General features: G+C 46.6%; 1 protein-coding gene across 1 annotated transcript in view; it reads right to left on the reverse strand.

Moving 5' to 3' along the window:
- Positions 1-15,170: 15,170 nt before the first annotated feature.
- LOC146865868 (adenosine 5'-monophosphoramidase HINT1-like) overlaps positions 15,171-25,706 on the reverse strand; it is an 88,114-nt gene continuing 77,578 nt past the window's right edge. The window contains exon 3 of the mRNA XM_085640778.1: positions 15,171-15,584. Coding sequence (XP_085496904.1) covers positions 15,420-15,584 — 165 coding nt within the window. The 3' untranslated portion in view covers positions 15,171-15,419. The remainder of the gene's footprint in view (positions 15,585-25,706) is intronic.

Genomic DNA, 25,706 nt, shown 5'->3' on the forward strand with positions numbered 1-25,706 from the left:
CTTCGCTTCTTGCTCCTGGCGCTCATAGTACTGAGCTATAGTCAGGAGGGCTGTCGGGGTCGCAGTGGACCAAGAACTTTCACTCGCTTTTAGGCGGGCTGCAATCGCCGGTAATAAATTCGCCACATATTTATCAGCAAAAAGGTGCCGACCCGTATCATCCGTAAGGGACTGACCACTAAAATCATGAAACGTCTCCTCAAAGCGCGTAAAGAAATCTGCAACTGATTCATCGACTTTCTGCTTGCACGAGGCTAGCATATTCCAGTCAATCTTTTTAGGGGGAATGATTGTCTTCAACTTAGTCAGAATAGCAGCAGGGATATCTAAGATAATCTGAGGTGGTTTCTGCGCGGGCTTTCTCTCCCTATCCCCATCCTCAAGCTCAGACCATCGAGCCTTAAAAGTGGCAGCATCGTCCACCTTCCGCACAGATCGCCACATATCTGGTGGTAGAATAAGCCCAAAGAACAAATCTATATCTGCTAGGGTCATAATACAAGAATTCAGGGCCTCCTCGACTTCTTCGTAAAAGGCCGCTGGATTCTTGCGGGGATCAGGCAATGCATTCTTTAATGCCATGACGTCAGCCCTGTGCCAGAGAGTATAAACCCAATTATACACAAAATATCCCTTAGCATCGGCGGAGGTAATATCCGAGCTAGTCCCCGTTCCTTTAGGAGGAACATACAAAGGCGCCGCCTCGCGCATTGGTTTAGCATGCACTAGATCGCTCTTATCTGATTGAGAGGTGGATGAATGGCCGCCTCCGGTACGCGAGTCCGACCGCTTTTCCTCCTCAAGTTGTTGGCGCGCTTTCTCTTTAAGATCTTTCGCCGCATCCCGCAACGCAAACAGTCGCCGAACCGCCTCAGGCGCCTTAGAGGGAGAGAAAACACCATTACGCAATGCTTTAGCATCTAATACCACATCGTCAGGTTCAAAGACACTGGAATATTTCCGAAAGGCAGCAATCACTTCATCAGAAAAGTGTCCCAAGAAATACAACCTTTCTCTATCCTGCCACGACTCCCAAGAATCCAACAACTCAGCAAGGGATAACTTGCCCTTACATGCACGATAGGAAAACTGCCGAAGCTCACCCATTCGCTCAGCCGATAACATGGACCGCGTGTCTACCTTACTCGAACCCGATCCAGAATCTTGTGGCTTCGGGGCAGACGCGCCGACATAAGGAGGCGGAGAACGATCTAATAAATAAAAATCATCGTCATGATTATTAAGGACAGGATAGAGTGGCTGACGAACAGCATATTGACCCGAGACTTGTAACCTGCGTTCTTTCTCTTGCTTCTCCGTCTGTTCTCTTTCCTCCCGACGCTTTGCTTCCTGCGCTCTCACATGATCATTCTTTCGTTGCTCTTTATCAAACAGCGCTTTCTCACGTTTCTCTCGCTCACGCACTTCCTTCACCCATAATCGCACACATTCAAACATGTCTTGACGAGCACGCCGTTTACACATACACTGTTCCACATACTCAATCTTACGTATATCAAACGACCCATACAACGGCCACCGTAACTCAGGATCCTGTTTGGTATATTTCCTCCATACTGTGCTGTACATTATGGAGGAAAGACCATGCTTCACATACATATCCCTATTAGGAGTCCCCTCTGGGGGAGCTGGAGCAGATTCCTCGAGGTTTAACCGGTTTCCAAAACAGCAGCACCACTTACGGAGTGCGCTAAAAGCAGGCATGCTCAAAAATAATGCAAAATATGCAGTATTATCAAAAAAAATGGCACTTATACGTTGTGCTGTTCAAAGTTACACAGTTCCGGAGAAATATCTCCACATTACCTGCCTATATGTGTTGCAACGCATATATTCTCACAATAATCAATACAAGATATGACCGGTCATCCCAAATCAAACTCAAATAGCCAACCCAGGCTTCAAAAAAACTCGGAGCAAGTACCGTACAACGGTTCTTACCAATCAAGAGTCCAGATTCCAACTGCCAAGCTCCAAAATTCGCCCAAACGGCTGTCACGGCAGGACCGACAGAAGAGGTCTCAGTCGAGGACCGGCGCCACCCAGATGGTCAGGTCGGAAGGGAAGGAAGAAAAACCTCGGGATGCCAGGACTAAAATGCCTCTGGCAGTGATCACATCCCCGGCCAAATTCCTCACCTTCGTCGCGACCAATCCTTCGAGCATCCGAGTCGCCGATGAGCCCCACGTGACGGGCGCCAATTGATGAATACAGGCCCCAGCTAGGCCCGCAGGACACAAGGGTTCGCTCTCCTGTAAAGGAATCTATAAGGAAGTTGGCACGGAAACTGCAAAGTACAAAGACAGAGTTTATTAACCCCTAAGGGTGGTCCTACAATCCATACAATACCCTTCAGTATTGCATAGAGTAGCACACAGAACTTTCGTACATGGTCCCCTTTTATACACAACAGTGGGGCTCATAAGTGGGAGGATACAACATGAGGCGAAGAATGTTACCTTTTATGGACATTTTCAATACAAGATCAATATGTGGGCGGAGCTGACATACTCCTTAAGCCCGCGAAAACATGGTCAAGCAAGGACTAACTGATAACAGATGTGGTCAAGTCTGGGCATGCGCCAGGCGGACAAAGGAACTATTTATAGACTGTTACTAGGCAGATTACAAGAGCAACTAACACGAAGATAGGACTCTCCTCGTGTTGCGCACGTGGAGACATGACAATACAAAATGGAGTCCGAACTTCAGTCAACATAACGAAAGAGACATGTGTAAGGCAGGAGAATTCATGTCTTTAGTAAATGCTTAATCACATCGTAGTTGCAATTTACAACACGGTGGCCTCCCCGAAAGAGGTGGCCATACCGGCCCGCCTTCGCTTCGTCCAGCTCAAGATACTCCATAGGGTCTACGTCACGGGGCCAAGGCTATTGCGTATGGGCTATGCTGTGGACGGGCTGTGTAAGCGTGGGTGTGGTTCTCTGGGGACCTTTCTTCATATTTTGTGGGACTGCCCGGAGGTGGAGCGATTCTGGCGTGGTGTGCATGAGGTCCTGCGGGTGGTTACGCGTGTGTCGCTGCTGCCTGAAGCGAGGAGATGCCTTCTGAATGTGTGGGAACCAACCGACTACTCGGCGCCACAGACGTGGTGGGTGACTCTGGGATATATGGTGGCCAAACGCGACATTGCCCAGCTGTGGGGTTCCCAGAGGTCGCCGACCGTCTCGGCCTGGAAGGACAACATGGACTGGTGCATGTTTCGGGAAAAGGTGGTGTATGTTGCGAGAGGTAAGCCTGGGAAATGGGTGAAAGTATGGGGCCCCTGGAACGCCTACCGCGGGGGAATCTGTACCCCGCCGTTATTGCCCGATCCGTCTCCGGCCCCGTCCCCTTAGCCGGTTTATCGCCCCGGTACCGGGCACTGAGTCCACCTAGTCCCTGTCCTGACCTTTTCCCCCCCTTGATACTCCTATGGATTGGTAGGGTCCCCCTTCCAGGGGAGCACATGTTGCTGTTTCCGATTGTGGGTTGCCTTGTGGATTTGTTTCCTGTTGTTATTTATATCAAAAAGAAACCGTTATATGGGGTCCGGATGGTGTGGCTATCAACACTGCTAACTCCTGTGCATTTCCCTTTGCCGCAGCATGCGCGCTATTGTTTGTACCATATGCTCCTTCTGTCTGCTAGCGGCCGGCCTGAAGGTTGTAGGCCCATCTTTGTATATTTTTTTAATTTTGTAATAAACGGTTTCAACAAAAAAAAAAAAAAGAAAGGGTTTTCCTTGCGACATATTGCCCTCCATACTCCACCAAGAGAGATCCGCTGCAGTGTCTCTGGAGATCCTGACCATCTCCCTGAGATCTCTGTTGTGCTGAAACCACTTTCTGCAGACGCACCACTGGAGATCCCTCATGTACCAGCCTGCATGATTGACCAACAGTATGCAGGAAGCGAACAGACCGAGCAGGCGTAATACCTTCAGGACTGGAACAACTGCTTCATCGTGTAACAAAGGAATCATCTCCTGAATGTTGAGAATCCTCCGTATCCGGAGGGAAAGCTCGACACACAGTAGTGTTCAGTACTGCCCCTATGAACAGGTTGCCCTGTGAGAGCACCAGGTGAGATTTGGGTACATTTATCGAGAAACCCAAGTCAAACAACAGTCGTGCTGTTACTTGCAGATGATGCAGCAGCATCTCTGGCGACTTTGTTTTGAGCAGCCAGTCGTCCAAATAGGGAAAAACAGGAATCCCCAACTTTATGAGATGAGCTGTCACCCCTGCCATCACCTTTGTGAAAACTCGTGGTGCAGAAGTGAGACCGAACGGGAGGACGGCACACTGGTAGTGTTAAGACCCTACCATAAACCGGAGATACTTCCAATGCGACTTCAGGATGGGAATGTGAAAATACGCATCCTGTAAGTCGATCTACACCATCCAGTCTTCTTGCTGCAGCGCCAGAAGAACCTGAGCTAGGGTCAACATCTTGAATTTCTCCTGCCTGAGGTAAAAATTCAAGACCTTGAGGTCTAGGATCGGCCTAAATCTGCCATCCTTCTTGGGAATCAGGAAATACCGGGAGTAGTATCCCTGACCCCATTCCTGTTCGGAAACCACCTCTAACGCACCTTTCTGATGAAAAACATGAACCACTTGCTGTAGAAACAGCAAATGGTCCTCCGAGCAACAGCCCTGGCGAGGAGGGTATGGAGGAGAAAACTCCTGGAAGGGAATGGCGTACCCATTTTCCACAAGATTTAAAACCCAAAGGTTTGATGTGATAGATTTCCCATCTTGTACAAAATGGGACACCCGACCCCCTACAGGACCAGCATGCTCCAAGATGGGGGATCTAGAGCTGCTTTCCTGTGGTACCAGCGGTGGGAACAGGGGAGGTAGAAGAGGAGGAGGAGAGTTTCAGAGGTGCACCCCGCAAACTACCTCTGCCCTTCCCACTGTACGACTTGTCAAGACTTGCACAGAGGGTTCTGCTGCTGCTGTTGTTGAGGTTGCTGATGGCCCCGAAAGGAAGCCACCTTACCAAAACCACGGTACCTCCTATAACCAAAGCCCCTAGATTGGGACTGAAGACCCAAGGACTTTGCAGTGGCTCTACTGTCTTTGAACCTTTGCAGTGCAGAATCCGCTTTTTCACCAAAAAGCTTGGGTCCATCTGCTAGGAGATCAAGAAGAGTAGCCTGCACATCTGGAGAGAACCCCGAAGACCTGAGCCAGTAATGCCTCCTGGTAACAATAGAAGAAAACATCACCCTGGCCACCGAATCCGAAGTGTCCAGGTGAGACTGAATAACTTGACGGACTGCAACCCGCGTATCCGCCAAAACCTTTAAAAAGGAACCACGATCATTGTCCGGCAACTTGAGAGCCAACTGTTTGGCAGAGTCCATTAACGCATGTATATATCTCCTCAACAAACATGTTGCATTGGTAGACTTCAATACCATACTTGACGAAGAAAAAACCTTCTTGGCAGATTGCTCCAATTTCTTAGAGTCTTTGTATCCAGGAGTTTGAGGGAAAGACCCAGCCGACTGTTTAGAACAGGAAGGCTGCACTACCAAACTTTCCGGCGGGGATGGGAAGAAAGAAAGGCAGGATTGTTCGGAGCAGTCCTGTACCTCCTTGCTACAGTCCATGAAAGAGCAGGAGCCAATAAGGACTTCTGCCACACCTCCAGAATTAGCTCTGTCAAATCCTCATTAAAAGGCAAAAGAGGCTCAACCACAGAAGATGGAGAATGTAAAACCTCTGTGAGAATATTTGGCCTGAAGTCAGCTGTGGGTAACTGAAGGTCTAAAAGTTCAGCCGCTTTCCTGATGACAGCATGGTATGGTGCAACATCTGTTATACCAGAAGTACTCCCCAACAGCAACTCAAAATGAGATTGCGAGTTGTGTTTGAACAGACCTAGAGTTCCCAGACGTTGAGGTCCCTAAATGAAGACAGGATAAAACACCACTAATCAGTGGGGAAGGAGGCAACTCCTTTTGTTTTATATTCCCTCACACACCCTAGTGGTGTCATGCTTCATCATTGGGACACCTCGACGCCTACAAGTCGAGGTGGGCTCGACCATATCTCAGGGAGCTCTTAAGAAGATGTTTTTGGCCAGGGGGATAAAGATTAAAAACCCTCAGCAGTTCCCAGTATCCCTTTTATTCTTGGAACTGTCAGGGGTGATAATAAAATAAAGTTTAAGGGTCAATTGGGATATTATGGTCCTAAGACCCTATAGCCAACATGTTTCAGTCCTGCCAAGCCCCATGAAGGGTGCTGGACTTTCTTCAGGGCGGAAAAAATGCCCCCTGGATTGGGTAAGGCAGAAGATCCCCCAGCACTATCCGGGATAAGGGCAACTAACGCTCCTTATCAATTCACGTAGACTGATTAGTCTTGTATGTCACTCCATCTAGGTAGAGAAACAAGGAGACAAGAAAGAAAAAGAGAAACCACATATATTTATATATGGAGATCCAGGAATGTTCATGGTGCAACATCCTCAGAAGGGAAGGCCTTTGACGATGAAATCTCCCACTCAGGGGAAGTGTCTAGACCACTTGCCTCTCGAAGACCCTTAAACTCATCAACAGAGTCATTGATCTAACCTTCTTCAGCCTCATCCTGCTGATATTCTTCCTCCTCCAGCAGTCTTTGGGCTTCCCTCCATGACCCCAACTTTGGAAGTGGCGGCAGCGGTGCCAAACTTGGCACCGGAGACAGAGGTGCCGGCGATACAGGCGCCGGCATCAAGGGAAGACCTTCTGAAGTGGGCAACGGCGCCGATCAAAGCCGAGAGGAAGAAGGACCACCAGATGGGACCGGAGATTAAGAAACCGTCGCCGAAAACCTCAGAGATGGAAAGTTCCAGGAAGGGCCCAATGGCATAAAGGGCACGAAGGGTGCCTGGGCATATTGATGAGGGATGCCCAAATTGAAAGCAAGCAGACCCACGGGTCCCGACGGCGCACCGGTAGGGTAGGCTGCCCTGACAAACATGCCATACATCGATTAAGAATGCGAAGGATCCAACCCAGGCCCCGGAAAGGGTGGATAAGGAGCCGAGTCTGAATCCACTCAAGGCTGAAACGAAGGTTGAGGCTCTGGCGCCGGGGACGTCGGATCCCGAGCATGCGAGGGCACAGGAGAAGACTCTCTGGGCTCCAGAGAATCTCTTGGCACCGGAGATATCCTTGGCGCCGGAGAGCCCCTCGGCGTCAGTGAGTGAGTCGGAGTCACTTGAGGAAAAGGAGAAGGAGAGGGCAAGATGACATCTTTAGAGCGACATTGCGGAGCCGGAGAAGGCGACCTCGAAGCTCTACCCTTCAAAGAGTGGTGTCGAGAACCATGCCTTCTCTTCGACAAATTCGATTTTGACCTCTTCCGAACCCTCTTCTCCTATCTTGCTTTTGCCATAAAAAGCTTAGCCTCATGCTCCTTCAAAGCCTTCGGATTCATCTTCCGACAACTGGAACAGCCTCCGATGTCATGGTCTGACGAGAGAAACCAGAGAGTCATCATGGGGATCAGTGATGGACATATGTCCCCCACACTCTCTACAAGGCTTAAATCCAGACTTCTTTAAAGTAGCCATCACACTGCTACTCCAAGAGTGAATAAGAGAGAAAGTAATAACGAAACCAATTGGAGTGTCCCAGAAAAAACGTTACGCGTCGACTGCCAGAAAAAAGGGAACTGACGTCAGCACGCCGACGCGGTCTTCTTATGGCTCCGGTGACGTCATATGGAGTCTCAAGTGGAGCCGTGCCATTGTGACATTCTCGTCGACGTGGGAGAGCTAGAAAAAAGTTTCCATGGAATGCTGGCGCAGGGGTAATTCAAAAGGTGAGGAATCCACAGGCAGATGTATCCATCAGAAATAAATGTAACTTACCTCCGTGTGTGAGCAGCATGCTTGCTATTTGGGAAAACAATATTGGCATACAACACAAAAAATTATTAATTATTCTCACCGAGCCCCGCAACCTCAATGCCCAGCAGGTCCTGTTCCCTGTCAAGTATATCGGCCCTCCGGGGCACCAGCACTTGTTAGGTGGGCCGGATTCCAGAGCTGCGGCACACAGGCTGGAAAACCCTCTCCCATCGCTGCTGATGCTTCTGGAGGCCATACCCACTGCCAGGCCTTCCAACTGCTGCTACAGAAGTTTCCATCGGTAAATCAGGTGGGCAGACCAAGGGTTTATCAGGCCCAAAGCCTTCATGGAATTTATAAAGTTAACTCTGTTACCATCCTCCTCACTTTAGTGTCTAGATCTCCATACTTCAGCCACACAAATCCAGGCAATACCCTTCAACTGTCTGGGGAAGCTATTTTCATCCTCCATCTTGTACCATGGCAACCCAGGGACATCCAAACTAGAAACCATTGGTTTCAGTACACAGTCATATCCACATACACAGTCTTACTACTGCACATGTGCTACATTTGCACATGTACTCGACATGCTACATTTTCACATGTACTCGACATACATGGAATATGTCAATGCAAGGTTCTGGACATTCACGTAACAGTGGAACTTAATGTCACTAACTGAGGAAAGGTCTGGTCAAACTATCAGAGCTTGGTATACTGCCACTATGTCCAATACTGAGGACAGTGACAGTAGTCCTATGTTCATTATGAGGACGCATTTGGTGCACTCCTCCAGGTCATAGGACAAGTCCTGGCCCTACCATGGGATAGAACTAAGCTTCTGCACATTCGAGAAATGTTTGGCGAGTTTAAAATATAGTGTATTCTACACTTCAATGTGAAAAGAAATACACAACAAAATGGAGTCCCTTCTTAAATTTCACTTATGGGATGGTTTTTCTCTCATCCTGTTATTCACAGGGAAATAGCTGCAACAGCCTTTATGTAAACAAAACACCACCACTAGTCACTCATTTAATAAATACGAGCAATCTGCAAAATATCGTACATGGAGAAATTCAGCCATTTCAGTCATATTAGTGTGGCAATACTCATACATGGTCAAGAAATAGTTATGATTTAAAATAAACTCATTGCCATCGCTCCTACTTCGCATCCTTCTAGCCTGGTGCATAGCATGTGAATCTGGAATAAGGGGAATGTTGCAACATTGTTGGTACTTACCTGATGCTGTAACCATAATATAGACCCACGCAGCCTCTTGGTGAGGCTCACGGATAGTATCCAAATAATATTCTAGACTTACACCCACGTAATTCACAGCCATAGAAATGACCTAAATGCATGCAAATCCAACGGGGCTTTAGTTGTCGTGTTACAGTCACACTGTTGTTATAATCTAAAACCAAAAGGCGTAGTTTTAAAGTAAAAAAGTAATTGAACTTTTTGACTTTAGTCACTAGATGGCGGCATCTGCACAGAATGTTTGATCTTGAAGCTCACAACCACTGCTAGATATGAGTGGCATACTTTTATGGCCTACAATCGTGTTTTTGCTCATCTGCTGACAATTGTGGGTATTATGAACACCTAAATTAATATCTCAAGAACAATGATAGATGTTCGCCTTCTACGTTACTATAAAACAGTATGAAAATCTTTGTAATGGTTTTGACCAGAACTTTAAACTTCACAGAAGAGAATGTGTTTGCAACATGAAGAAAATCTTTTTACCACTTGGAAAAAGAAATCTACACAATGAATCTAAAAACAATAATTGTACCTAATAAATGTGGGGTGGGCTATTATAAATAGAAAGACATACTCTTTAAAATCACACCATCCTTGATAGCTATTGAGCATGTTCTGTTGTTATTTTAATAAAATAATGACTATTGTACAAAATATGCAAGAATTTCGCATGATTTTTGGAAACATATTTAAATCACTTTCATGATATATTGCGTACATTTAACATAAGCTGGAGCACGACAAAGAAGTATTCTTTAATCTTCACAATTTAACAAATTGAGTATCTAAGGGGAGGGTATTACCTCGGTTCTTCGTAATGTGACCCTCGAATAGTACATAATGGCAAGACAGTTTAAGTTGAACGAGTCCTCAATGGAAAGTTAATGGGAACCTGGGGAGTGCTCGCAAAAGGGATGGAGCGCAAAATGGAAAGAAAAAAAACAGACTTAAAGATCACAAGCAAAGAAGCGGCGCAGGACTACAGTGAAAAGCAAGCATTGACAAGCCAACGGGTCTTGCCTACAGAAAGTTCCTTCTTCACTGAATAGGTAGGAGAAGATGCTTTTGTATGTAGGGGAGGGGTATTGTGGACAGGCGAGCAGTAATTGCAAGAGTGAAAAGATGAGGGAGATAAAGCACTCATGGAGTGATTGAGAGTCTAACCTCACAAATCAGAGGTACTTTCATATATAAGCCAGCCCTAGTGACTTTGCCAGTGCTTGTGTACCTTAAATACTTGTACGTTTGCTATTACAAATTATTGACCATAAGAACCAGAAAGCAAAGAACAGCAGGATGAGGTGTGCTTTTCACATATGAGATCACAAAGCACATGCTATAAGGAGCTTTCTGTCACGCGCTCAGTCAGACGCCCCATAAGCACAAGTATGCTGTACTTCAACTACTGCTAATGATACAGCCCACCATATGGTGACTCTGACTCTACCAGTGGCGGCTGGCATCTATTGGGAGTGGGGCGCGCGCAAAATAAAATAAAAATAATAAAAACTTATCTGAATGTGAAGTCCTCCTCTCCGGTCTTTACTCACCAATGACACTGGAAGCAGCAACTCTCTTGACCAATCATAGTGCTGCTCTCTTTCAGCAGGAGAGCAGTGCCTTGATTGGAGAAAGTGGCCTCGCTCGGCGTTCTACATCGCTCTGGGAGCTTTGGCTTGCTCTCGGCCAGCTGTCTTGAGACAGCTGGGTTAGAGCTGTTTAAAGTGTGCATGTTTAGCTGGCCGTTACAAGACAGCTGGCCAAAAAGACATGCGCACTGTAAACAGTGGACAGCCAGCTCACCCAACTCCCTGCTGAGTGACATGCTGTCACTCAGCAGCTGCCCCACCCCCGTCCTGATGCTCTGTTCGAGACGGGAAAGAAAAATCGAATGGTAATACATTTTCTGCGGGTACCCCTCAGTTTGGAGAATGGCTCAGAAATTGTACCATTGATTTTGAGATGTGCAACACGAGTCTTATAGAGTAACATAATAAGGCTCTGACAGCCATTGGGAATTCCCAGCTTAGTTAATGTGGCATAGAGGAACAACCATTTAAGGGAGTCAACCGCTTTTTCAGCGTCCAGCAAGGCGACCGCAGCAGGAATAGTGGTGGAGATCTGATTGATTACCGCAAAAAGCGTACAGAGGTTAATTGAGGTGAAATGATGAGGGACAAACCTCCATTGCATTGGAGATATTACATGGTCCATTAATAGGGAAAGGCATTTGGCTATGACTTTGCCCAAGATTTTAGAGTCATTTAGCAGCGGTAAGGGTCTGTAGCAGGTGCATAGTTGGGGAGATTTGTGGGGCTTATGTAGCAGAATAATGACGTCTTCGTGCAGTTTGGGGGGGTTGTATCTTTGAGATATCGGCTCTTTTCTCAGCAGGACGTTACTCTCTTCTGAAGGTAGGTTCTGTACTTTCTCCCGATCTCTTCTCACATCTGGAGAATGTCGCGCTTCACCTAAATACTAAATAAGTCTGTAAGTGTCCACATTATATAACTGCTGCTTCGACAACAATTTCTGTGCTGTAGGATGAATCCGCTCAAGTAAAAAGTATTCTCACGACTAAAGAGGAAGCATAGTTCCATCCTGTTTCAATGACATTTAACTACATATGTATAATTTTCTTGCCGACAAAAGCATTATCGCAGTCTGTCAACTGCTCAACACTACCAGTGACAATATCATTAAACCCTGTGGAGGCCACTAGGCAGTAGAAAGTTCGGGGGCCCGCTCACAAATTATCTATCAGTCGTTCTTGTGTCATTGAAGTTCGATGACAATTTTTCCGTAGGGCCTGGAATTGGCAGGAACTTGTGGCACACTAACTCACAGAAAGTTTAGTTTCTAGAGGCTTATCTTGCGCGCGAGCGCGCTCTAGTGGGATAGCTTTGTACTAAATTATGTGCATATCGGCCACTAGATTACCATCTCTACTGTACATTACGCATACGTAGTTTGCTCTGGATTATTTTTACAAACTGACAGCTGCCAGAAGATGAGCTTTTAAGAGACATAACCGTTATGTGAATCTGATGTCTCTGGTTTATGTACTGTAAATTGTTAATGGGTACGTTAGATTAATACAGTATTTTCTCTATAGAGTCTTTAACGTAAATTTTTTGTTTCTTTGAGTTGATTCATTTTTTCTATCTTTAGAAAACAGTTTCAGAAAGATTGTAATTTTCTTTCAAGATCAAATCGATATTATTTTGATCCGTTTTTGCGGGGCCCCTAAAAGGAGTGGGGCCCATAGGCCGATGCCTACTTTGCCTATTTGGTAATCAGGAACTGAACAATACTCACATGGCAAAACTGTCACCTCCTTGGTACTTGCTACTTCTCTTAATACAGCAAAGACTAACTTTAGCAAAGTGGCTGCATCCGGACAACACACAGTGTGCAGCGTTTTCAGTAAATTGTGATCAGTTTGGCTAAAAACAAAACGAATTATTTGTTGCTGAACTCTACTAGTTATATGCAAGTGCAGCAAAACAAAGATTTCATGGTATACGCTGCAACCGCAACACTGCATATTTTCAGTGGTTTTGGGTATATTGCATGAATGATAATTGGCTCTATTGTAATTTATATGTCAATAACTGGAAGAGTAGTTTGGGCTTCTTTTTCGCCATCTAACTAGACTGTGTATTGGACCATCAAACTATGTGTTCCTGTGTTTAAATTGGTGATACTGAAATGAACCACCTACCTTGTGAACATTATCACCAGGCTACCACACTCCTCCCCAAGACCACTATCACCTCACCAAATGAGCTGCATTCCAAGGCATTAAACCTACTGCATAGCATTATAGAAACACTAACCAACCAATGACTCCAACAACTGTAGAACGAGGGAGGTAAGTATTTGTGAAATGAATTAGAGTACTTTTCTATTCTGTGACTGGTGTTGGTTTGTGCAAATTCTTGAGGCCATTTTCAATGTCAATATTTGTAGATTGCTGTGCATGCTTTCTGGCCCCTCTAAGTCACTGCCCACTTCCTTGTGAAAAGTGTCAATCTACTGGTATAAGTGCCTTGTGGGATATGTTAATGGGGCAATGCCTGTGATAGTTCTCAAGTCCAACTCACATCCAGCCCCCTTACACCCCGCACATTTGTACAAAGGGAATGTAGAGCATGAGACTATTACGTGGCTGAACTGCACCTCCATAGTGCAAGAAGTGGCTCACAGTAGACTGCACGTGTTCTGCAGGGCTCCTGAGTCTACTCCTCGCCACCACATTGGAAAGCAGTAAGCGTCCAGCCTTTAGCACTGGGCTGCTACTGATGGTGGGCCGGGCATGTAGTACTAGGAACAGGGCTTTATGTGGGATGGAAAAACTGGGGAGTCTCTCAAAGCGGCGTGGACAATGTTATTAAGGGCATGGCTTTAAGACATGCAATCTAACAATCTGTGCCTAGCATAGTGTGCCGCCCGACTGGTATTTTGCTGCTTCTGTCATTGCATCCAGATATATAATACAAGTAACTTTACACCTACAACAAGCCACGACTAATGGCTATGTCAATGGCTGCTAGTTGTGTAAGATAATCAAGCAACAACTATAGACTGGTTGTATATACTATTGAAAATGCATCCATTCTGAAATGATAAGTCTCTTTGAAGTTGCATCAAATAAATTGAAGGGTGGAACTGCTGCAGAGTTAAGATTTGTTTTCACCATGATGGTGAGGGCAAAAATGAAGAGCCCGATAGGGACCCATCTCGGCACTTGCCTTTTATAACTGCCAGTGCTGAGCACCGGCAGGACCCGGCCCAATTAAAGCCCTGACTAGGAACCTACATTTATGAAGAGCATAGGCTTTTCAAACATACCCATTGGTCTTCTCTGCTATCCCCAAAATTTCCCTAATTAAGCTGCATACAAGCTTGTGACAAAGAGTCAGAACTCTCTGTGTCTGAAGACAATTCCTTTACATTCCTTTAAAGACTTGTGTTATCCTGTGTATACCATGTTTAGAACACACCCCTGTAGCACGGCCAAATACAATCACATTTTTGCAAAATGTATTACCACACTTTGGCCAATCCCAATATGTACTGCCCACCCTTCCCATTTTGTTTTGGTAATAGGTTGATTAAGTTAGGTCTCTATGTAGCCATAGCAGTTGATTTTGCTTTCCAAATACTTTTCTACGGAAACTTTTGTAATCCATTGTTCTAATTTTCAACAAACATATTTACAGTGACATCAGCCACATATATGTTTTACCCATTTGCATGTGGTGCACTGGGTCTCTCAGTAGCGAGTAAATATGCCTCATATGTATTATGAAGAGCATGTGGGGACAGGCCTTTCCTCAGTCTGGCAGTGAAATTTAAATTTTAGCATCCAGACTGACAAGGCACCTGTCATCTGAAGACACTGTAAACATTGATGTGGAAAACATGTAATCAGCTGTATAGCGTATTTACTAAGGACTCTCTGACTCATTTGGAATTTAGATGCTACTGATATAAAAGATATTCGTAGGTACTGCACTAGAAAATTCATAATGCATAAAGACAAGCGTTGAGTAAAATTTAACTTCACTTTGTGCTGAAATTTTGCAAAGTTTTCAATGGTTTGTAGACTTTCCAAATATCACATGGAGAACAATTTTGGAAAAAGTTTTAAGAAGACTTTTTCTGAAAAAAACCTTTTGGTAAGAGAATTCTGAATAAAAGTGGGGCTTTTGCAAGTATTTTTATCCCAAAAGCCTACTGTTTAATCATACCGACCTTCATGCAGGTTGTGTAGTTTAAAAGAAAAGCAGAGTAAACATTTTAAACTTAACACAAACATTACTCTTTACAAGGCCAGTACTGAAAAAGGCTGGTAAATCACCATTTATACAGGTCCACACGGCGTACCTCCATTTATCATAGGCCACACGTGTGTAGTGAAAACATCTGGAAATTCCGATGGAGAAAACGATTTAAAATAACAGAAAGTTATGGACATTTTTCTTTCTCAAAAAGAGGGAGAAAATACTACTGGTCTTCAAATTTGTTTTTATTTAACATGTCAATCATTTCAGGTTAGATTTAAGAACCCCTGAGATATGAAGTAAGTTATCAAGTGAAAAGACATTGTTAAGTAATCTAAGTAAGGGTCAAAAAATCCTTGTTAGCATTTTAGGTGTATCTGTAGTTTTATTCCTGTAGCGAAACATAAATCACTTAACATGAAGCAAACTTTAGACTCTCAATTAGAGCTTTCAGGCATTGATAAGACACTCTTTTTAGCCTGGAGGCCAGCCCATCTGACGGCCACCAAGAAGATGGATATGAAGGTGATATACGGACTGTCCGCCATTAGGACCTTCATTCAACACCAGTCGGAAGCCATTGGTTACTCTCAATTTAGCAGCACATTTTGCAGCAACAATCATTAAATGTCCAAGAAGCTGAAAGGACAGAAGGGAGAAAAATGTTACAATTTTGCTTTTTCATATAAAGAAAACATATGCAGGTTGATTTGTTTGCTTATATTGATGCAAATGGACACAATCTATCAACACAAAAAGAAATTAAAGAATATTGAAAATTACTGAATTTGTATAAAAATCTATTCCTATAACTGTAGTTCAACACTAAATTTGTGAGTTTTAAAAAATTCAATGCAAAATGGCCCTAGATTATTTATAGGAAGGAACACAATAGATAAACATGTAAAGCACGAAAAAAGTGAGACAAGAACAGATCAATTATAGACATTCAAGGTTATAAATACAAACTAATATAAAAAGTCAACAACAATGGCCTCGTGAACGTGGCTGCAATATGTCTTGAGAGCAAGTCCCCACGAAGAAAACAATGCCATTTTAGCAGAGCTAATGATGAATTAGAGCCGAAACAAACCTGTAGCAAACTAAAAAAAAAAATGGGACATGGGTGGAGGGGGAGGGGCGGTGACTTAATGGACCCAGGGCCGGAGACCAAAGCTTCAGTGGTGTATATATACATGAGTACTGAGAATTACTTACAATGGTAGTCAGGATAGAAGTGTTACCACAAATTCTGTTGACCACCTGCCATACCACATAAGTAGCAACCTACCTTTAAGAAACTAGGAAGAGTTGATGGAAGATCTAAAAAGTATGGTCTAATGAGTGGATGGGAAAAATATAGGCAGCCAAGGAGTTATCTTTAGGGTACACTTCCAAATAACGGGAAAATCATGCACGTTCCAGACTGGGTTAAAGACTGGGGCTGGGACTTAGAAGGGACTGAAAAATCTTGCTTGTCAACTACATAACAGAGGAAAACCTGATCACCCGATATTTGACAGACTGAAAATTATTCTAAACAAGATCCTAAAACCAAAGCCTTAATACACCAAAGACGAATCTGTTCACAAAAAGGGCTATATCAAAGTATGCACGAATGACAGCTAAAAGAAAACAACAGCATGGCTACTGAAAACAAAAAATAATTAAAAGGAAGCTTGGCTGTGTGCCCTATCAAGGTCACAGTCAATAAACATGCATAGCAGAACTGTCTCTTCCATGAAAAATAGAGATCAGAAGAGAAGCAACGGGAAGCTATATAAAAACACCAATAGCAGAGTTTGGAAGAGAAGCAGTGGAATAGCTTGATAAAAAGCAAGTCCTTTACTAAATCTCCCGCCCCAAAACACTTATCAGATAGCCAAATTAAACAAAATTTCAAATCAACGCCCACACTGAGCATTGTTGGATAATATAAGAATCAGATTAAACAAGAGAAATTCTGGACAAAATGAGATCAATTAGAAAAAAACAGTGGTTCACTTAGTCTTAGGCCAATACGTCTCAAGCGTGTTTAAAAACACCTAGGGTCTTAGGGAATTTTTTTGAAGACCAAATAAAACGTAATACACAAAAAGCAAGTATAAAAGCAGGACACTGGTTAACGTTGAAATGCAATTGATATATTCATTGTTTGGTATTGAAACATTTGTCTGTGTATATCATGATCTAGTGCTTACAGATAAGTGAATGAAACGTGCAGTGGTAAGTTTAAAACATGCCGCAATTCAAAACAACAAGATGCTAGACTTTTAAGGATATTTTTAATTAATAAAGAGGGAGTCAAGTTGATCTGTGGTCAACGGTGTTTCGATCTCATAAAATTGAGATCATCATCAGGACAAGGTGTGTGAGCACCTAGTATCTACAAGGTAAAAAAAACAACAACAACAGAGTCAAGAGCTGGGGGACCTGAGGAAACCTGCATAATTCTTAATTATTCATCTTTTAACACTTGCCTAATGAGTAGATTATGCTGCATACAATTGCTTTGTACTGTTATGTTTCATATAGGTACCCTAATATAGGCCCGGGTAATATCTTACCCTTTCACCTACATCACCTCCCCTACACCACACAGTAACAGGCCTTTTAGGATTGAACCTTTACCTAGTTCTAGTCCTGGGTGCAAGAGGAGGGTTTCCTTGAACAATAGCATTCTATGACTTCATCTTTTAGACTGACATACTATGAATGAACATTCATAAGGGTTCTTGGAAACCAGGCAGGGGCTAAATCCACCTGCATAATATCTACGTACAAGGTTCATCCCATACGTCATCCTCATACCCAACAAGGGCTAATACAAGACACAAGGGACAAAGGAACCCTAGATACTTTTCTGTATAAATACAGCACCTCTTGCTAGTATTAGTTAGAGGGAACCAAAACTTCCAGGCCAACACATTGACCCGAGACGCTGAGGCTCCTGCATGCAGACGCTCCAGCTGACAGAGGTCTAACCATCCCTTGCGGGGTGTCCAACTCGAGACCAGGATGGGGTCCCACACTCTCTTGCTTCAGGTAATGGGGGTAGACTAAACCTAGAAGGATTCTTGGCTTCACACCTACTCACATGCTAGGTACACTTAGGTACATCTAAATAGGCATCGTAGGAGTATATGTGCACTTTCTTTTATAATGCATTTTATATCCATGTATGTGTTCATGACTATTGCAAAATTATATTCGCTGTTCTGCCGATCATATATCTCTGTTACTGTCTAACGGTTGTCGCAGCACATATATTTTACACTAGAAGAACAACTGTGCAATAAATACTTATCGTAACACGCCCAACTGTTTCTTCTGTGTAACTCTCTGAGATGAAGTAAGTGAGGACAAGTGATGACCGAAAGGTAGTACATTGTTTCCACGATCCTAAGGGATCAGAGTTGTCATGTTCTAAGGTTGCCAGAAACTATTCCATGATAAGAGGAGATTATAGTGGCACTGTGAGCTAGCTAATGCAAACAGGCTAACATACGCGGTGGGGGTGCTCAGAGTTAGTTTGCCACCAATCCTACAGTTTATGTTATCCAAACACACAGGTCCTGTATGGGTAGTATAGGAACCACACTACATGGCGCAACCAACATTGGTTGGGTACTTATTCAACAGTAGAATATGAGTAGTTCAGTTGTGCTATTCTCAGAGACCCTTCTCCCAAACACCAGAGACGTCTGGAGTGAGTAGGCACAAACTCCACCACAGCTGAGAAGGCATATTATCCTATTTATTGGCTGCTGGTTAATCAAGCTTGACAGTACGCAGTGTTCCTAAACAATTGTGCATAAAACCTTATCTTAGTTCCCTTGGAAAAAACTTCTTCATTTCAAAATGACTAAGACATGAGGTGACGTAGCGGTAGAGCTGCACCTATCAAACAGAGAAGAAGATGCGAACGCAATTCTAATTGCACCTAAATACAGACGTACAACCACCCTAAAACTATTAGAAAGTGGCTTACAAGTTAGGGGTGGCGTAGTAGCTTTTGTGATTGAGGCACATGATTTAAACAAAACAGAGGTATTCTACTAGTGGGTTACATTCCCAGCAGCAGATGCATAAACACAGACATTTCACTCGTACCCAGAGGGAGATGCACTAGATGAATATTATCAGTTTGAGGACATAGAGATTCCACTCACTTACCAGGAACACCAATACTGGTTTAAAGGCGCCATAACCCACTTAAAAGGAGGAGTAAGGCTTGGTCCGTTAGGAAGACCAGGGGCAACATGGCCAATATTAGCAGCCTACACACCTCATCCTGACATTGAAACAATGCCAAATCCAGACTTACTCACTCAACACAAAGAATTAATTAAAATCCACAGAAACATGGCACAATTCGTCATGAGGACTTTCGCAGTCCAACCAGCAGCAGTTGCAACAAATGGAACCCAATTTCAGGGTACAGCAACTAAAATCACTCCACAAACATTACACGCAGAGATGGGCAAAATGTCCACAAAACGTGAACAAATGCCATTCTGGGTTGTTCAGAAAATAACACAGCTTGAGGAAGTATTCCCGAATACTACCCTGTATGAAAAACACAGAATGTTAATGTTAGACCTGTCAGCCCTTTGGGTGGTCCCTCCTCATCATTATTTATTTTGTCCCACTTTTGCCTCAAACCCTGTTAGTATTTTTTCCTTTTTGGGAACCACCAGACTTTTTCGTATTGATGCAGATTCAGGGAGCCATTTTATCTACCCCTGGAACTTCTGTCTGAGGGCCTGGAGCACAAAATGGTGGCCACCTGTGACATCATCAGAACCCACTGGAACCTACTAGAACCTTCTGCAACATTCTGGAGCCCTGTGACAGTTGGAGGCGGTTTAGAATGTTGGGAAGCTAAGACAGAGAGTTGGCAGTTGGAGCTGGCAGTTGGCACCTGACTGGTGAGGAGTGAGCAGCAGAAACCTGAAGGAGGAAGGAGTGAGGCAGCAGGGGTGGAAACTTGTGCCTGGAGTGGGGTCCATAAACCCACCCTTGATACTAGTCCCTACTGACTGAGCCCAGCCTGGAGCCCTGTGTGGGAAGAAGCAAGAAAAACCATCTTAAGGACCTGGACAGCAGGAACAGGCCTTAGAATCCAAGAACAGCAAGATCCTGACCTGGATACTGGTTTCCCTGGAGTCCGACGTCGAGTAGCCTGGAGACCTGGAGCCCGAGGTGGAGAAGCGGCGCTGACTGGAAAAGCAGACGTCGTACCCGGAGCCACCAGAGGTCGAGAGAGGGCGCCGACGGAGGTCGTAGAAGTACCAGAGGTCGAGGAGGAAGTCACCCGAGGTCGAGTGAGCGGCGTCGACGGGGGAGTGAAGTCCGCCCTCCGGAGTCGCCAGAGACCGGGGTGAAGCGTGCCGGAGGTCGGGAGTGGAGATCGCACTCCGGAGTCGCCGGAACCTGAGGAGAGGAGCACCGGAGGTCGGGAGTGAGGTCGCACTCCGGAGTCGCCGGAACCTGAGGAGAGGAGCATCGGAGGTCGGGAGTGGGGATCGCACTCCGGAGCCGCCGGAAGTCGACATCGAGCCAAGGCCGGCCGACGTCATCGAACCTGAGGTCGCCATCGGACCAGAGCCGCCCGAAGTCGACATCGAGCCAAGACTGCCCGACGTCATCGAATCAGAGGTCGAGATCGAGCCGAGGCCGCCAACATCGAACCGGAACCGCCTACCGGCGTCGTCAAGAACTGACATTGCGCCGAGGCCGCCGACATCGAACCGGAACCGCCTCACGGCGTCGACACGACTCCAGCGGCGTCGGAGCTTCAGAAAAAGGGCAGTAAGTGGAATAGAGGGCGCCTAAGGCCCTGTGGAATCCTGAGAGACTACCCTAGGGGCTAGAGAGGTGCTGGAACCAGCTTGATTGTGCCAGGGGTGAGCTGAGACTAATTCAGAGGGGTTGTGTAGAGTGAGAGAGCCAGGTCTCTAGAATTCCCCCCCTTGATCTACCTCAGTTTAGGCCTCAGCCTTGTCCAAGCCAGGGAGTAGACACCCTCAAGCCATCCACCTAACCACAAGCTGTGACTGGGCCAAATCAGCCCATAGAAATCTAAATGTGATCTGATTCTATAAGTGTCACTGTCAGCTTTTAATTATTTATTGAGATCACTGTATTTATTGTATTTAACCTATTTATTGCTTCACTGTATTTATTGTTCCACAGTATTTATTGTCGCACAATATTTATTGGCTTGCAGTATTTATTGCCTCATAATATTTAATTGCCTGTATGTAATGCACTTATATTTATGCCTTAATTATTTATGATCTCCCCTATTTATTGAATCATTAAGACAGTATATATTTGACGAACCCTTCCACAGAAAAAGCCTTGTATATGGTGATTGTGTTATTATTTATTTAATCAGTAACTAAGAGAAAAAGAAGATAAACAGAGATATTTTCATAATTTTTACGGTGTAGAGTCGTTTTTGGAACGGATGCACGCATGGTTATTGTATGGGTATGACGTATGCTTAGCACGGTGCCTGATTCCTGACCACTCGAGCCAAGCTACCACTGTGTATGTCTGGAGAGACCCCGTTACCACCACCCTTTCCGGTGTGGGAGTGGAGTATTTTCCAACATAATTGGTGTTCAGTGGTGGGATTGAGCTGTGCCTACGTATACTCAACAATAACTGTGGGTAGTCCATAGGCCTACACCGGGAGTTTTCTCAAAGCGGCCTTCCTAATTGTGAGTTTTTGTTTTTCCAAATTTACTCTGGTGGTGGGAGGAGGTATTATATAAGGTACGCCCCTGCATAGTTACTGCAAATAACTGTCCTCTGACCTGAGTGGGCAAGATGGAGTTTGTACTGGAGAATTTAGAAACGTACACTGTGGCCCAACTCAGGGAGTTTTGTCAGCGGGAGGGGGTGTATTGTCCCCCAGGAGCAAAGAAGGGTGCACTCCAAACCAGCTTAAGGGCTTGGGGGGAGGCACGACGGGAAAGCAAGGCTGAGGAGGAGGACAGGGATAGAGAGCCCGACAGTGAGGGAGCTGGTTTGTACCAACCTGAGGTGGGGAACCTGTCAGCGGGGCCCAGGACACTTTCCAGGAAGGGCAGCAGTGCCTCTAGCGGTGGCTTGTCTGAAGTGGAGTTAATAGACCGGAGGGAGAAAAGACAGCTCACATGGGACTTAACAAGGCTGGAGAAGGAGAAGGAGGAACAGAGGATGGCTCATGAGATAAGGCTGAAAGAGATAGATCTTCAGATCCTGAGAATCGGGGCACACCCTGTACCTAACGGTGGCAGCGAAGAACGAGAGTACACCAGGGAACCCAAACCCTACCTGCCAAAGTACATAGTAGCTAGCTATGGGGTGGGTGACGATATCGCCAAGTGGCTAGCGGCCTATGAGGTCTCGTTAAGGGCCCATGGGGTTCCAGAGAAGTACTGGGGAGGGGGATTGTACAAGTACATGCCTCCAGCTGGTAGGGATGCATTATTGGCCCTCGAGGAGGATGAGCAGACCCACTACCCAACCATGAAACTGGCGCTCATAAGAAAGTTTGGACTAACACCCGAAAAGTACAGACAGAAGTTCAGGGGTAGTCACAAACTGGGCACACAGAATTGGGTGGACTTCCTGGACTATGCAAAGAAGGCACTAGAGGGTTGGATTCAGGGCAGTGAAGTGAGGAACTACGAGGGGTTGTTTGATCTAGTACTGAAGGAACACCTGCTCGAAAAATGTTTCCCTGAACTGCGTCAACACCTGGTGGATAGCAAGCTGACCAGTCCCCGTAAGCTTGCTGAGGAGGCGGACATTTGGGCTAGTACCCGGGTGTCCACAAGGGGGACTGGAGGGGATACTCAAAAGGCCGGACAGGGCGCCCCCCGGAAGAAAGAGGGAGGGGAAAAGAAAAAGGAGTTCTCCAAAGGCCCCCAAAAAACCTTCCAAGGGAAGGGAACAGGATTCACCCCTAGGGCTAACCCACCCAGAAACCCTAATCCTGGCCAGAGTCAGCAGCCAAGGGTTGTCCATTGCTACGAGTGCGGTGGCGTTGGACACTATAAAGGAGATCCGAAGTGCCTGAAACGACCACCCCCTCCCACTGGAGGAAAGGCCCCCGGAGTAGCTAGTGTAGTGCTCGGGGAGGAGATGCCTTTAATTAAGGGAAGGGAGTGGGCGGGTGTCACTTTAGTGTCCCTGGGAGAACGGGAGATGGTTCCTAAGATCCAGGTGCCCGCAAATACCGTAAAGTATGGGCAGTGGGTCACCATCAACGGCCAAAGAGGGGAGGCTCTGAGAGACACAGGAGCCAGTATGACTATGGTACATAGTCAACTGGTGTCTCCAGAGCAGGTAATTCCAGATGTACTCCACCCAGCCGCGATGGCTGACGGCAGAACAGGCCACTATCCAGTGGCCGAGGTTCCCTTTGAATGGGGGGGGGTTGCAGGTTCACTTCGAGTTGCCGTAAGCCCTGCCGTGCCAGTCGATTGTCTACTGGGGAATGACATGGAGCACAATGCTTGGAAGGAGGTGGAATACCGGACTCATACTGAGATGCTGGGTACACCTGACTGGGCCTGTGTGAGCACAAGGTCCGCGACTACCCGGAGAGGGAGTTCGTTTCGGCTGGAGCCTGGAACAAAGGCCCAGCCAGCTGCCAGTCAAGGGAAGAACCATGGACAGGAGGAGCCTGCCTCGGCGTCCACACCCCGTAGGACGGATAGGCCACCGGAGGTGGTGGACCAGGAGGCTGCGGTGGGGGATGTTACCGAACTGGAGGACCTACCCATCCCGGCCGAGTGGCACGTGGAGGGAGGCCCGTCCAGGGAGGAATTCTGCCAGGGCCAGAGGGAGTGCCCTACCCTTGAGGGGCTGAGGCGACAGGCCGCAGCCCAGGCAGCAGGGAACGTTGAAGGGAACTACAGTGTTTACTGGGAGGATGGCCTCCTCTACAGTGAACCCAAGGCACCCCTACATGGATCGTCACGAGCCTTGGTAGTCCCTCAACGTTATCGAGCCTTCCTACTGGAGTTGGCTCACGAGAATCCCAAGTTGTTGAGGTGGTCTATCTCCCTACAGGGAATGGACTTTCAGGTGGAACATCGGCCTGGAGTGGACCACGCCAATGCAGACGGTCTCTCAAGGTATTTCCGCCTTAGTGATGAGAACTCCCAAGGGGTTGGGTAGCTCTCCCCACTTTCAGCTGGGGGGGACGCGTGTTAGACCTGTCAGCCCTTTGGGTGGTCCCTCCTCATCATTATTTATTTTGTCCCACTTTTGCCTCAAACCCTGTTAGTATTTTTTCCTTTTTGGGAACCACCAGACTTTTTCGTATTGATGCAGATTCAGGGAGCCATTTTATCTACCCCTGGAACTTCTGTCTGAGGGCCTGGAGCACAAAATGGTGGCCACCTGTGACATCATCAGAACCCACTGGAACCTACTAGAACCGTCTGCAACATTCTGGAGCCCTGTGACAGTTGGAGGCGGTTTAGAATGTTGGGAAGCTAAGACAGAGAGTTGGCAGTTGGAGCTGGCAGTTGGCACCTGACTGGTGAGGAGTGAGCAGCAGAAACCTGAAGGAGGAAGGAGTGAGGCAGCAGGGGTGGAAACTTGTGCCTGGAGTGGGGTCCATAAACCCACCCTTGATACTAGTCCCTACTGACTGAGCCCAGCCTGGAGCCCTGTGTGGGAAGAAGCAAGAAAAACCATCTTAAGGACCTGGACAGCAGGAACAGGCCTTAGAATCCAAGAACAGCAAGATCCTGACCTGGATACTGGTTTCCCTGGAGTCCGACGTCGAGTAGCCTGGAGACCTGGAGCCCGAGGTGGAGAAGCGGCGCTGACTGGAAAAGCAGACGTCGTACCCGGAGCCGCCAGAGGTCGAGAGAGGGCGCCGACGGAGGTCGTAGAAGTACCAGAGGTCGAGGAGGAAGTCACCCGAGGTCGAGTGAGCGGCGTCGACGGGGGAGTGAAGTCCGCCCTCCGGAGTCGCCGGAGACCGGGGTGAAGCGTGCCGGAGGTCGGGAGTGGAGATCGCACTCTGGAGTCGCCGGAACCTGAGGAGAGGAGCACCGGAGGTCGGGAGTGAGGTCGCACTCCGGAGTCGCCGGAACCTGAGGAGAGGAGCATCGGAGGTCGGGAGTGGGGATCGCACTCCGGAGCCGCCGGAAGTCGACATCGAGCCAAGGCCGGCCGACATCATCGAACCTGAGGTCGCCATCGGACCGGAGCCGCCCGAAGTCGACATCGAGCCAAGACTGCCCGACGTCATCGAATCGGAGGTCGAGATCGAGCCGAGGCCGCTGACATCGAACCGGAACCGCCTACCGGCGTCGTCAAGAACTGACATTGCGCCGAGGCCGCCGACATCGAACCGGAACCGCCTCACGGCGTCGACACGACTCCAGCGGCATCGGAGCTTCAGAAAAAGGGCAGTAAGTGGAATAGAGGGCGCCTAAGGCCTTGTGGAATCCTGAGAGACTACCCTAGGGGCTAGAGAGGTGCTGGAACCAGCTTGATTGTGCCAGGGGTGAGCTGAGACTAATTCAGAGGGGTTGTGTAGAGTGAGAGAGCCAGGTCTCTAGAATTCCCCCCCTTGATCTACCTCAGTTTAGGCCTCAGCCTTGTCCAAGCCAGGGAGTAGACACCCTCAAGCCATCCACCTAACCACAAGCTGTGACTGGGCCAAATCAGCCCATAGAAATCTAAATGTGATCTGATTCTATAAGTGTCACTGTCAGCTTTTAATTATTTATTGAGAGC

The sequence above is a fragment of the Triturus cristatus genome, chromosome 2_1 (genome assembly GCF_964204655.1).
Source record: "Triturus cristatus chromosome 2_1, aTriCri1.1, whole genome shotgun sequence".
In the NCBI taxonomy this organism is placed as follows: Eukaryota; Metazoa; Chordata; class Amphibia; order Caudata; family Salamandridae; genus Triturus; species Triturus cristatus.